General features: G+C 37.3%; 1 protein-coding gene across 3 annotated transcripts in view; it reads left to right on the forward strand.

Annotated features, from left to right (window-relative positions):
- Positions 1-14017, forward strand: part of LOC105251499 — a 62906-nt gene that overhangs the window by 4675 nt on the left and 44214 nt on the right. Inside the window, exons 1-3 of one of the 3 annotated variants that reach the window (XM_025409596.1) lie at positions 10633-10882; positions 11464-11521; positions 12536-12617. In XM_025409596.1, coding sequence (XP_025265381.1) covers positions 10648-10882; positions 11464-11521; positions 12536-12617 — 375 coding nt within the window. In that variant the 5' untranslated portion in view covers positions 10633-10647. Of the gene's footprint in view, positions 1-10632; positions 10883-11460; positions 11522-12535; positions 12618-14017 lie in introns of those variants that run through there. The other 2 variants (XM_025409597.1, XM_025409598.1) reach the window with 2 other exon arrangements.

A 14017-nucleotide genomic window follows, 5' to 3' on the forward strand; every position in this document is an offset into this window, starting at 1 on the left:
AATTTTAACGATTTTATCTATCGCGGGGATTTTAGATTTTTACAAGTGAGTAACACACAAATATATAATAAAAGTGTTTCGAAAAAAAAAACGAAAGAGAGAAAATAAGAAAGAGAATTCTAGAATTATAAGCGGAAGCGGCTATTTTTCACGTGCACTTTTTGTCTACTTGTTCTCGTTATTTCAAACTCTGGCAGCATGTTTTTCTTTGAACAGGTGTTTTTAAAGCAAATGAGACATTCCATCGCCAAACGGATGATATTGTTACTTTATCGTAACCGTTCTTGAGCACCGTTCTTGAGCAAACGTGCAAACTAATTTGAATATATGCTCGATTTCGCGTTGTCACGTACAATGTTGTTGTTCGTCAAGCCAATGCATAGCACTTAAATACCGTGGAACGCGCGTCACGTGGGATGACAGAGTTGAATTGGGGGAGGAAAGAATAAGAATTCGGTCACGGACAAGCGGAAATGTCAAGAACCGCAATTGATATCGACACATGCCGGCAATTCCAATTTTCCAACAGTAATACTCAGAGTTACAGCTGAGGGAGCATTCAAAAAAATCCTATCGTGTGCGAAAGCCACATTTCTTTCCGTCGAGAGCAAAGGATTCACGTGTCAGGAAAGTTTAACATCGAAGATTTATAGATACAGATATGTATGCACACGCGAGTGTGTTTTATAAAAGGATTATAATTATTTTTTTATTGTCTCTATGCGCGACTGATGTATGCGAGGGATAAAAACGTCGGCACGAACGATAATATAGCGATTCGTTTGTATGAATAGCGCCGATATATTGCGCGCGCTGATGGCAGCCTTATTGCGATCGATTCCGCTTGTAAAATGAACACGAATAGTGAGTTACAGAGCCTTTAATTAGTTTACTCGTTCAAATCATATCGGTTTTGTAATATATTTATCGTTATTTATTGAATCCTAATTTCACATTCGCTTAAATCTGTAATGTAACGTGTAACGGTGTTAATCGAACGACTATTTGATTCCCACATCATGTTAACATTCGCGCAAAATTTAAGTGCATTTTTTTATGCAACTAGACGTACATTAAAATATACATTTGGCGGTCTGTGTGTGATAAAATAAATATAAAAAATAGGATTTAATAGAGGAAATTTAATACCTAGGGACACATTTTTGTCATTTGATTTATAAAATCTTTAATTATTTGTTTCATAGCTCGTATATCTCATGGATCATAAATTATTTTATATATTTCATTTCTCTAGAATTTCTGAATTTATTCATCTGTCGAGAGACAGCGTGATTTTGACGTGTTTTATAATGCATTGTAACTTTTCGCGCATTTCTTCCCTCGTTTTAAATTATCTTTTACATATCGCTGCATTTATATTATTTTTAGAATTTTCCATTTTCCTTATTTTATCACATTATAATAATCTGTGAGAAAAAGGAAAAATAAACTCACGTTGTGTTTGAAATTATCTTCAAAAATACATATCTCTCTAGATACAACAATTTCTTTTGTTTAAAATATAAAACAAAGATAAAATTCAAATAATTTGAAAATACAAATACGCATATTTAATAATATTCGAAATTATACAGAATTTTCACAAAGCATTTTTAAAAAATGACAAACGTCTTATTGTAAGAAAAATGTGTTTATATGTACAGAGAAGGGTAAAGGACATGATCAAAAACAAACTTTTCCAAACGTAGACCAAACGATTGCGCAGATTATATACAATATTACTTAGTTACTCGTATAGCTACGTATACAGTTATACAAACACAACGACCCAAGCGATGAAGCCGCTAATGTTAGGATTCTCGTTAGACAAGATAATTGACAATTGAAAAAGTACGACAGTTCCTTCTTATTGTTTCTAGTCTCGCGAGACGGCGCGGTAAAATTCGAACGGAGGATTCGTCGGTCGATTCCGGAAACGCTCGCGCTCGCTCGGCGTTCGCCAGGTAAACGCTTCAGGTGGCCGTACGGTATCGCGGCGGGGGGTGGAGGGGAAAGGACAGAAGCGGAGATAGGCAGGTAGGCAGGTTGGCAGGCTCATGCGGTTGCACATGGCGGACCAGGCGGAGGTATAACCTTCGGATGGTATCCGCTGTCACGCTCCGCGCCGCACGCCAGTAACGGAGGAGAGCCGTTCGTAAGCGGTTCCGCGCGTTCGACGTGTCTCCGTCGTCGTATTCCGACTCGAGCCTCTCCGTCTCGGCGAGAAACGCGCGCAAATCTCTCGCCTCGTCGTGGACCAGGTGCACCAGGTGCAAATTAATCGCGACCGCGTCGCGATTTCGCGCTGACCGTTCGCCAACCGGTGAGCCGCGGATGACGGACGCGATATCGCGGCAACGGCGTCTCCGCGACGGGTCGAAGGTGAACGCTCGATCGCCGCGCGCGTCAACCACGGGGTGTAAATTTGTGAAAAATTGGTGTTTCTGTGCACGATTGTTGTGTTGTTGAAACGCGTCCAGCCGCTACCAGGCCTCAACGAGGAGAAGCAGAGAGAGAGAGAGCGGGAGCGAAAGAGAGAGAGAGAAGGAGGTTCATCTCTGTTTTCTTTTTTTTTCCTTTCTCTCTCTCTCTTTCGTCATCATCTCGACAATCCGCCGTGCCGATCCGTTGAAGGTAACTACTCATTTCCTCTTCGCGTTGCGCGCTCTTTTCGCTCCTTTCTCGGCTTCTTTAAGCGGCTCGATCGCCCGTCTCTCGGAGGTATCTACCTCCTCGCGGTCGACTTTCAGGATAGCGCGCATTTTCTGGTGCTCGTCGGTGTGTCGGTACCAGAACGTGCCAATGTTTCTTACTCCGTCCTCGGTCGCTGTCTTTCTTCCTCTCTCTCTTTCTTTCTCTCTCTCTCCCTGCCTCTTCTCGTCTCGTCCGTCTCTCTTTCCACGTCTCTTGTGACATGTCGACTTCGCAATACCACGCGCGCCACTTATTTCCGATACATACCTCGCCATTCCGCGGTTTTCAGCTCGCGTCTGCATTGTTTATGTCCTATACCGTGTTTCGTAGTTTAATTTTTATTACATATCCCTTCTCGTTTTGTCGCACGATAATTGCATATAATTTCTCGCCAATGCTTTAGCGGATATGTTTGCATTTAATTATACGCGCAATCTTTTTCTATTATTATATCGCCGATTTGTGTACGCGCGACATCTTGTAATATTGCCATATTATTTTACGATTTGATGAAGTAGATATTTATATTTTATCCATTTATTTTGTGCCCCAAAATATCATTTTCCTATGGAGGCGTTTCGTCAAATTTCATAATAATTTTCATATTTCTCGTTTTTTTTAAACTCTTTACTAATAATTAAAAATCTGTATTAATACATGATTTTTTTTTTTATATAAATTTGTATATAGAAAACCAGACACTCTATTAACATTCTCTGTTACATGTAAAATTTCTATTTTTATTCATCCGTATAACTATGTGTACAAAATAGATATTTTTTAACGAGTTTTACAAAATGATATAATACACGAGAATAATGTTTTTGAGGATAATAGCATATTAAATTTTATATTACGTTCTGAATTCTGAGTTGAATTGCATTCCTTGCATTGAAATATGAATATTTAATTCCATTTTAGATTCTTTAGAAGAGAAGATCAAAAATCTTGTGACATTATTATTATTATTATCGAAATTTTTAGAAACGAATTCATACATTATTTTATTAAATGAAAATATTCACGACACCAAAAATAATTAAGTGGATAGAACTCTTGCTCGAAAATATGATTTAATATGATTTAATTCTCGAAAATACGATTATTAAGTATATTGATATTAACAGAATTTTTTGTTAAATTTTATTCGTTAACAGAAAGCATTCGTCGAGGAGACATTTTTGCGTCATCTATTTATTATCATATAGATAAATATTGTAGATGGAAACGCACGACAGTTCTCTTAATGTTGTATTAAATTTTTTATTCTCGAAAAAAATTCGGCAATGACCGAGGAGAATATCTGTAATAATTTATTATTCGAGCGCCCGAAGACGGCGTCACGTTCTTACATCATCGGTCAACGTCACATCGCACCAACGTTCCCAAATGTTTTTCATCCTTTCTGTTTGACCTGCTCTCTGTTGCAATGGATGTGTTTTTTATTACTTATGTAACATTCGTATTCGTCTTAAAAGTGATCCATCAAAAATTTCCCGAAGCCGCAGCTTATGAAACAAATCCGCGAATTCGCTCGCGATTTCTCTTCGCGAGCTTCCGGAGATATCCAAAAGGGTTGAAAAGAAAGAAAAATAGTCTCCGATGTGAACGGACCCGCGCATGATTTTTACGTCGAGAGCAACATCCGCCTTCCGCACTGTTCGTACGTGCGCACCACGAATAATGCGGAATGCTTTTTCCCCCGATGCGGACTAACAATCGCGCTGCGCACGATGCGTGTCAAACGCGTATTGTCGTGCGGTGGGCGTATTCACGCTCCCCGGATGATGTACACAACAGTAACGGACAGCTCTCAAATACCGGACTATCGAAAATAATAATTTAAATAGTTTCGTAGGAATCTCAAGTATTAGCCAGTATAATTTGTATTTTCCGTGAAAAAAAATACATAGGAATAGATAAAAAATATGTAGGAAATATTTATTTATTTTGAAACGTGACAATATATCATAATCAATAAATGAAATAATAATTTTGGAAATATAGAATAGAGAAATTTTTATTTGAAATTGAATATACTTGCAGTTCTCGATTTTCTTACATTGATTATTGATTATTATTTTTTCCTTGCGCGTATATTATTTAAAATATTTTTGAAGTAATTTATACAGAATTTTTAAAATAATAATTTAATAAAAAACAAATATTTGTTTCATAATAACCATTTTTTTATATGATAATTTAGGAAAGAAAAGAAAATAGCTAATATGATTTAGTGAACACACAGTTACTATTATTTTATGTTAATCATTTATATAATCCATTATAGGTGAAATTGTTTCCGTAAAAAATATCTTTGTCTTTTTTTAACATATTTTTTTATTTTGTACTCGGTTCTGATGAGATATACATGCGTGTCAAGAAACGAGGAAGCGCTGTGCGCTCTCGAATGTGGACGAAGGAGAGTAGAAAACGAGAGATGCGTAAAGCCGGCGCTGATACCGGTACATAAAACAGGAGGCATGGTTTCACGAGAAGGTCGAGCAAATGCAATAGAGACCGGAGCGAGGATATATAAGGTGTTCGGTAAAACGATGTAGAAAAAGCAGCGTGGTATCTCTCTCAATTTTCGCGGAAATTAAAGGCTTGCAGGATGGAAAAAAAATGTTGGGCGAAAATTGAACTTTTCAAGGATATAAATAAAGAGTACAATCTTTAGTTTGGCAGATTTTCTCTCGGAGATTAATTGGCAACGAGCAAAAAATCTAGCAAATTTAATTTTTCGTTGGAGAGAAAAATTAGACTCCGAATTTGACGCGGGTATCGCGATATTGTTGTCTCCTGCTACTTTTCATCATGTGCGTGTTGATGCGCTCGCGTGCGAGAAAGCATGCGGCAGAAATCGAGAATGAACGACCCGGGAGGAGAACGGATCATCAGCCGCCAACGTATAAATTAGGCACGATCACTTAAATCGTCTCGCGCGCACTTTCTCCGGTGATGAGCGCTAAATTGTTTCGTCCCAACCTGTTGAATTCCGATCGGGCAACTAGGTAGTAGGTGTAGGAGAAAAAGGGAGCCGCGAATGTGCCACAAATTTTTTTTGTACCTGCGGTTAAAGAATCGTCGATCGATGTAGCACCTGTATATCCTAGAATTTTTTTTAATATTCTTCAGAGTACAAACCCTTCTCGACAGATATATACGGCACATTTTTTATGCACTCTTGCTAGGTACGAGGGTTTACGAGTTTCTATTCTATTATTTGAAAATCTCTGGAAATTATAAAAGAAAAAAAGTATAATTATATGGCACTTTATTTGATTCTGTAAATATTTTGAAAAGGCTGACTACATAATTTCTTACATTTTCCGTTGTTCCGTTGTAACTTTTTAAACGGGTCTTACGCGGACATTCCACGTAGCCTTCGCTATAATCCGTAGTGATGTAATGCGTCAAATAAGTGTCATGTAATTGCTAATAAACGTTGCATTTGATTTCACGTATTTACTTTCCATCGCATATAATGCAATTATCCGACGATTGTGTAAAAATTAATTAGATTACGATAAACAATAATGGTAGCTATTTTCGAAAAAAGCATTACTTTATAAATGTATAAGTTTCCTTTACAAAATATATCCATTTTTTTTTGCTTTTTCGAAAGAAAGAAACAATTTGTTTATTTTTGGTCGCAATTGTTGTCGACCTGAATTCAATAGATGTTTACATTAGATTGTGCGTGTCACGATTACATCGCATACTTGACATATTGATGTACGGTATAGTACACATAACGCCAATAGTAACGCGCATAGTTTAATGAGAATTTGGCTGACAGTCGCATGCGATTGAGATCGCAATCCCTGATTGATTCGATGTAGTTACATGTTACATCCCGGAAAACAGTTATCGAGCTCGTAAAAATCAGCGAACCGTTAGCGATTGTTTCTCCATTACCTTTAATTTGATCTTGAGCGATGCCTTTCGTTCCAAGTCGTTTCGCCGCGAAGAGATTAAGTACATTTTATATATTAAATTCTATTCTATTCAGGTATTAATATATGTTACATTACATATTATTGTAAAAGTTAAATATTAAAACGACAACATTATATTTGAAACGTGAGGATATAGAAAATTGATTATCAAGAAGACGACCAGGAAAAAGAGATGACTAATTCTTCCTTGTCTGTAAAACTTGCATACATTTTTCTTAGAAATGACTCATAACATCATAAATATTCACTATGTATAGTTTGTGTTTTCAACTATTTGTTAAAAGAAACCATAGTTATTAGAATTGATGCATGTCTATTTTTTATCTTAATTGTTTACATAATTAAAATTTGATATTCTTTATTTACGATCTGTGCTAATATTAAATTTTTAATTAAAGTAGCATATCTAAAAGGATTAAAAATTTCCAATTACAATCAAATTATAATAATCTTTTTCGATTATATATTGTTATATGTGCAAATTTGATTGTGCTATATATTTGCAAGAGAGAATATGCAAATAAAATGTTGTGAAAATTTTGCAAGATTTAAAATATTTGGATCTTTTCTTATAATAAAATTATTTTCGATCATCGAAAATTTAAAAAGAATTATAGAATTTGAATATACCATATAATATATACAGAGTCGAAATGATGCGACTCATAGATCACATGTTCTTGGCAGGTTGCGCTTTATTGTGTGTATATGTATGTATACGTATATGTATATATTATATACTATTATATTAAAGCTTATACAGTTAGAAAACTGGTTTTCTCCTCCTTTTGCGTCAAATCATATGATCGAGACCATCTTGTGCGCTGGTACAGTTGTTTCTTGTAGTGTATTTTTATCTAGAAAATTATATATTGTGCATTCGTATGAGATTTACATAGAAAAATTGAGTTATTTTGATATCTCTCTTATACAATTGGATATTACTTTATAATTTATGAAAATAGCGCAAGAATCATTTTTAAATACATTTTAAGAGCAATTCTACTCGCAGTCAATATCAAGTATAAAGCACAACTTCTAAATTTGCGTTTATAATAGTTTGAATCTTAGAGATGTCATCTATTTTTTCTGTTCATCCTGATAATGTCAAACTATGAAATTTTCTGCAAATTGCAATAAAGACAAGACGAATTTCTGCTCCTTATATTATATACTTCTGAGAGAAAAAATTGCTATTTGTTTTCTCGAAAAAGATAGAAAACACTGGATTATGGCTTCTCGAGCATTGCCTTTAATGCTGTAATTATTTGCAAATCAACACCGCTATTTTCGACTATTAAACTCGCGGTATCTTTCGGGAAGCGGTTTGGCCCCGGTTGGCTCGGGTAAAGCCTACTTATAACGTAACATGGTTGATCGACGCCATCGTGTGCTGTATACATGTACATGTATATACATATGTATACTGTATACGACATATGCGCGAGCATCCAGTTACCGTTCCAACGAAGTAGATTCCTCCGGACCGTTTGACGAGACTATCCCGGACAACGTTGATATCACGGCAACGCGTTGCTTGACCTGAATTTACCGCGTTGCCGAATTTGCAAACGTATAATAGATGTCTCAGTTCTCTCTCTCTCTCTCTCTTCCTCTCATCGTCTTATCTCCCGTATTCGCGCCTCCGCATTTATGGCGCTAAATGCAATTTGGATCTAAATTCTATTTGCTGTATTCATACGCGATTGCCTTATTGTAAACACGGGACGTGAATTAGATAGCTGTCAACGATGAATTATCGTCAGTAGAATATTTTGTGTACTAATTTCATATGTTATTAATTTGTAATCAATTTATAGCAACATCATTATTACTATAATTGCACAACAATTATGGATAATGTTATTGTCGTAATTATGCATGCGATTTATATCCCGTGTATTTCTACACACGCAGACTGTTTCCAACGTTTCTTTTGATTTTTATCGAGTTTTAATTAAATAGAATTTTGAGATCCACTTTATAGACAACTTATTAATTATCAAGTTATTCAAATAATGAGCGTTAATTGCTGTTGATGTATCAAAAAATTTCCGTCTTGAATTTTATAGTGAATTGTGAATTATCCAAAGCTTTAATGAATAAATTACTGAATAGAACATTAACCGATATCATCGAAATGAAAGAATCAATGTCGAAATTAAATAACATCTCTCATTGAAGTAACAATCAATTCAAATAATAGCTGTTAACTGCTGCCATTATTCACATCAAAATTTTCTAGCAATTTATCGCTCAGAAAAGAAATTCTACAAAGAGCCTGAACGTTGCACATGTGCTTATACCACGTTCGTCGCTATCAGAAGCGTTTTACAATGAAAGTGGAATAGGAAAACGAGGTGTGTGCTTTTGGATGAAAACAAACTTTCTCCAAATTACCGTGCCATATCCGAATACGTTTTGGAGATACGCCAGAACATTTTGAAAAGGAATCGGGACATTGTTGCGAATTTTCTTCGCCGTTCAACGGAGCACAAAAGGCTTTAAGGCAATGTATGCAGCTAGTGACACGAAAAGCTTCACGGAGACTTACTTGATCTGGGGCGTTTCGATTATGATATGCAATTACGGCTCGCACACTAGCTGTATACGAGACAATGAACGAAATGCATGTGTGCGAAATATCGCGTTGAATGTATATGTACAATGTGCGTAAACGAATAACTATCAAACTGCAGGCGATTGGGCAAAATAAAGGGTTTATATAGCCGAATAAATATTTTGCAAAATTTAATTCGATCAATTGGCTCGATGCAGAAAAAACAATATCGATTGCTCTTCTCGTATCCTGCCTGTGATTTGAGGAATCGGTTTATCTGTTTTATTTTTTTCGTTTTTTTTTTTTCGCAACCATTTTACTCTCGCACAAGCATGAAGGATAAAATTTGAATTTTTATCCACGAATTCCGTAATGGTCGAGAATAAAAGTGTCTCGCGATCTCTTTGGAAGAAAAGTGCCAGGCGTATATTTAATCAGCTTCTCTATTCGCACCAAAGCGGATTGCGAGGAAACCAGGTCGGGATCGTATCAACTGATAACAAAAAGACTGATGTGAGACGTAGGAACGGTTCTACACGTTTTAGGAATTTAAGAACAGTCTAGCACGCCATCAATCTTGCGCGTTTCTCGCTTCGATTCTCGCGAAAATTTTTCGACGACGGCTTAGATTTTCGCCAATTTTTACACATTTCCGTTTTTGTCCGCGCTGTATCGAGGTACGTTGAACTGGCGCTCTCCGTCAATTTTTATCGTCTGTGCCAGCATGTAGTTCCAAATATAAACTCCTTCGTGAATGCGTCTGTGCTATCCATTCTCAGTCGCCGGCTGCGGTGAAGAGTTTATTTTCTAGTTTCGTGACACACGTGCACACGCGAATACCGTTCTCTTTCAGAAAAGCTTTCGGGGAGCTTCTCGAAGAGCGAGTCTTTCATTCACAACTGTGTTGCTATCAGTTTCCGAATATCGTTAACAAGTCAGCCAATCGATTGCAGCCAGTGTAACCGATAAATTGACCAGATTGCTAATTATGACTTTTGAAATGTCGCTACGTTAAAGGAAAGTGAACAGTAGATGACATTTATATGTTACTCGTGTTATGAAATTTACAAAAATTTAACGTTAAATTTGATTTCACTTAAAATTAGAAAAATGAAAAATGGATTGCGAGTAAATTGAGATTTTTAAATATTAGTTATTTTACACGAGATATATGTATATGTACTATAAAAAATATAAACACTTTGAGTTGTTTTTTATTTCCTCATATTTCGTCCTTTCGTAGGACGTGTGTATTTATGATCGAACTAGATGCCTTTATAAATAGAATATTATTAAAAATAAATTTAAATCAATGTAGCTCAATGCCGATAAAAAAAATAAGCGTAGCTGCGAGAGAATCGAGCTGTGAGCACAAAATAACAGTTTTTTATGCTCGGTAAAAATTGTTTGTTTACGCTCAATACATCGAATATGTCGAAATTCTTTCGCAAGTTAGTCTTTTGTGGTTGCTCGACGCGTTCGGGTCCCGATAGTCGTTCAATCGTCGTCGACGAATCGATCGTCGATGATCCCCCGAAATTCGCGGAATTCCCAAAGAGTTGCAAGACGGAAATCGAAGACCTGGCGAGGCATTTTGATCTGTCCGATATAAAATTCATCGACGACGACGAGGAAGCCGACGAAGACGAGCCATCCACTAAGAACGGTAGCCGGCGATCGATCAGATTATTCTTTTTTTATAGAAAAGTGGGTTGATATACACACGGTAGGTCCGTAGTTATTCCCCGCTGAGGGAGGATGTATAAATAACTGATGGGCAAAAAATTACGAGGACAGCGTGGACTTTGCGCGCGTATAACAAAGTTTTCGCAGCGCAACGCAACGAATTTAGCCCGTCACGTATCGGGGAGATTAAACTCGCGTGGAAATGTTTTTACCGATATTTTACCGAGAAGAATGACGGTCAGATTACGACCGACGATGGATGTAAAAACACTCGTGCGATAAAAGAAAAAAAAAGGGAACCACCGTCCGCGCGGACGGAGGGAGATGTTAAATTAATAATGGAATCACACGATTGTCACGGCTTATGTCGCGCGATATAAATGAGAAACGAAGGGAATTCGTCAGGTTCGCGATATGCGCTTCACTTATCTCTGCTTTTCTCCCTTGCACGGCCGCCGGTGTTTAACCGCGGCCTGGTAATGGATTCTTTGACAAACGTGTTAAATACGTGATAAATTTGTCTAATTAATTAATAATTCCTTCGTGAATTCCCGACAGAAGAGCTGGACGGGCCAAACGCTGGGCGGATACGAGACGCCTGGGTTATCGCCGTCGAAAGGTGAGATAATGAGCGATCGCCTCGATAATGGTAAAGATCATCTTGTCGATATCTTGGCGATATAACGGCTTATAGAATACACACGATCTCTTAGGTATACAAGCGAATACACGCGTGCGAAGCGGGAAATCTCTAATAAATGTGCCCTGCTTCTAGCAAATATAATACATTCCTGTCGGGGCGCGGAATCGTGTGTATCGATTAAATGTCACATAAAAGGCGGTGATGTCCGGCGGGCGAATATGTGTTTTTGATCGAACGCGAGAATGCGTCATCTAAATGTCACGAGAATCCCACGGAAGTACGCGTTTCAATCGAGTCGATAATGACAGTCCGTGATGAGATATCGCGAAATCAGGAAAAGTTCGTATTTTCAGATATTTCTCTTTCATTTCTCTATTTTTTTCTCTCTCTCTTTCTCTCTTTTTTAATATTTCTTCGCCATTTGGAATCGATCCAGTCATTTCCTTTTATACAAATATTTTAATACCGACATCAATGGGAGGTATCTCGATGTTAATGACAATAATATGACGGAATCAATTTTGCGCGGTTACTTCTTTTTGTATCTTTTTCTCGAATACTTTAATCGCTCAAAGGTACAATTTATTTCAGTCACGAAAATCTTCATTTATATATATATGTGTATTTTATTTAAAAATTGCGCTCACACATATTACGTTAAATTGTTCCTGATTACTCGGACCATTATTTTCCGAGAAAGTATTTTTAATAGAAATAGATAATCTCTTTCTCTATCTCTCTCTTATCTTGTCTTGTTAATGTTACAAATTAGATTTCAACAACAGTCGCAATTTGCAAACGCAGTTGCATTTGCATGCGTTTCTCAAGAGAGAAAAAGAAAAAGAAGCGGCGAATAGAAAACACTGTCGTCTATACCGATAAGAATTGTCTCTCTCGTGACTCACTCTCCTCATTCTAGTATCTCATTCGCCTTTGCACAAGGATAAACATAGCGACATGGCTTTTACAAACGGTTTCCTCTGTTTGCAGGAGCGCGCGAGAGAGGTTGCAGAAACTGACGGCACTGAAGAAGATCCAGCCGCGCGATATCCAGGCCATTTTACATCAGCAGGTACGCGAGAGCGTGGGACACATAATTAGTCGAATAGCTTATTAATATCGCGTTGGAGCGATTCGATGGCTCCACGAGATATGATCTTGTATACCTCTCCCTCTCTCTTATTGGATAAAAAAAAATCACTTTTATATCAAAATTAGCTTTTTAAAATCATCATTTCAAGTAAATGTGATTTTTCATTATCCTCCTACTAAATTATTGTCTTCTCACGCGGTGATTTTGTTTATAAGATTTCAAAATGTTTAAAAGAATAATAGGATAGTTTCTCGATAAATTTTCTGTTACATCTGGCGCTTTAGATCCTTTATAATTCTTTACTCTCAACAATCTTAAAAGTAATAACATTTGAAATACGTTGACATTAATTCGTTGATGGAAATGCTGAGTACAATTCTGGTCGTAGGCGCAAACAACGGACGGAGAAGCGCTTTAAGAGCGACGTCGCATTCCCGGCGCTTCCGTCATCCGGGCCGATTCTTATTCCGCTCTCGCGTGGCCGCGGCTGCGTGCAAATGAATCGATTGGCCGCGAGCGAAATCGTTACGCGCGGAGGCTGCTTATGAAATGCGGAATGCAAAGTAAATGAGCGGAGTGAGCGGCGGCGGGAACGGCGATTATGCGCGGCCTTGTTTACACGCGAGAGCGTTTGCTGGAGCCTACGTTATGTGCCCGTTTCTCTCCCTGGTTACATAGCTCGCGCGCGTCCGAATTCCCCTCGAACAACGCTTTACGATTACGCAATAATGAGTTTTTTCGGATCGCCGATGACCGCGTTCCATAGAAAAAAAGAAGAGAACAATATAGCATCGTTTCTACGAGAGCTGCTTGAAATGCACCGATACCAGATGCTGATCAAATTGAATTGTTAAATATTGCTGTCACGCTTTGAGAGTACCGTAATTTTGATCGGGAAGGGGCCGATATTATTTAGATAAATTAATTTCCATACTACAAACGCGTAACATTCTTCATGCGCGTGTTTTATAAATATGGAAAAAAATTTCATCTCCCTCGATATATTCGCATTTTTTTGTAAATAAATATAAGATCATGTTTACAAATATTGGGTAAAATTGCTTTTTTATTTATTTTTTTTTAGAGTGAAGGGGAAATGAGGTATCGCTACCGATAGAAGGCTGAAAAAAATTCCGCGCATTGTTAATTATTAACTGCGTTCCGATCGAGATCTATTTTAGGGTAGTATGCGGGATTATTTCGCGCGTGATTGCGATACGGCATGCGGGTTTAAAATCTCGTATAAACAGGTAAGCAACGCAACGAGTTCTCGCGCGAAATACATTTCTCGAATCAAGAAATCGCACGAAGGATATCGTAATACACGACGATAATCGTTAACAAGTTTTCTCGATATTATAATCCAACGCTTATATTGG

This window comes from Camponotus floridanus, unplaced genomic scaffold, assembly GCF_003227725.1.
Source record: "Camponotus floridanus strain SB8 unplaced genomic scaffold, Cflo_v7.5 scaffold27, whole genome shotgun sequence".
Classification (NCBI taxonomy): Eukaryota; Metazoa; Arthropoda; class Insecta; order Hymenoptera; family Formicidae; genus Camponotus; species Camponotus floridanus.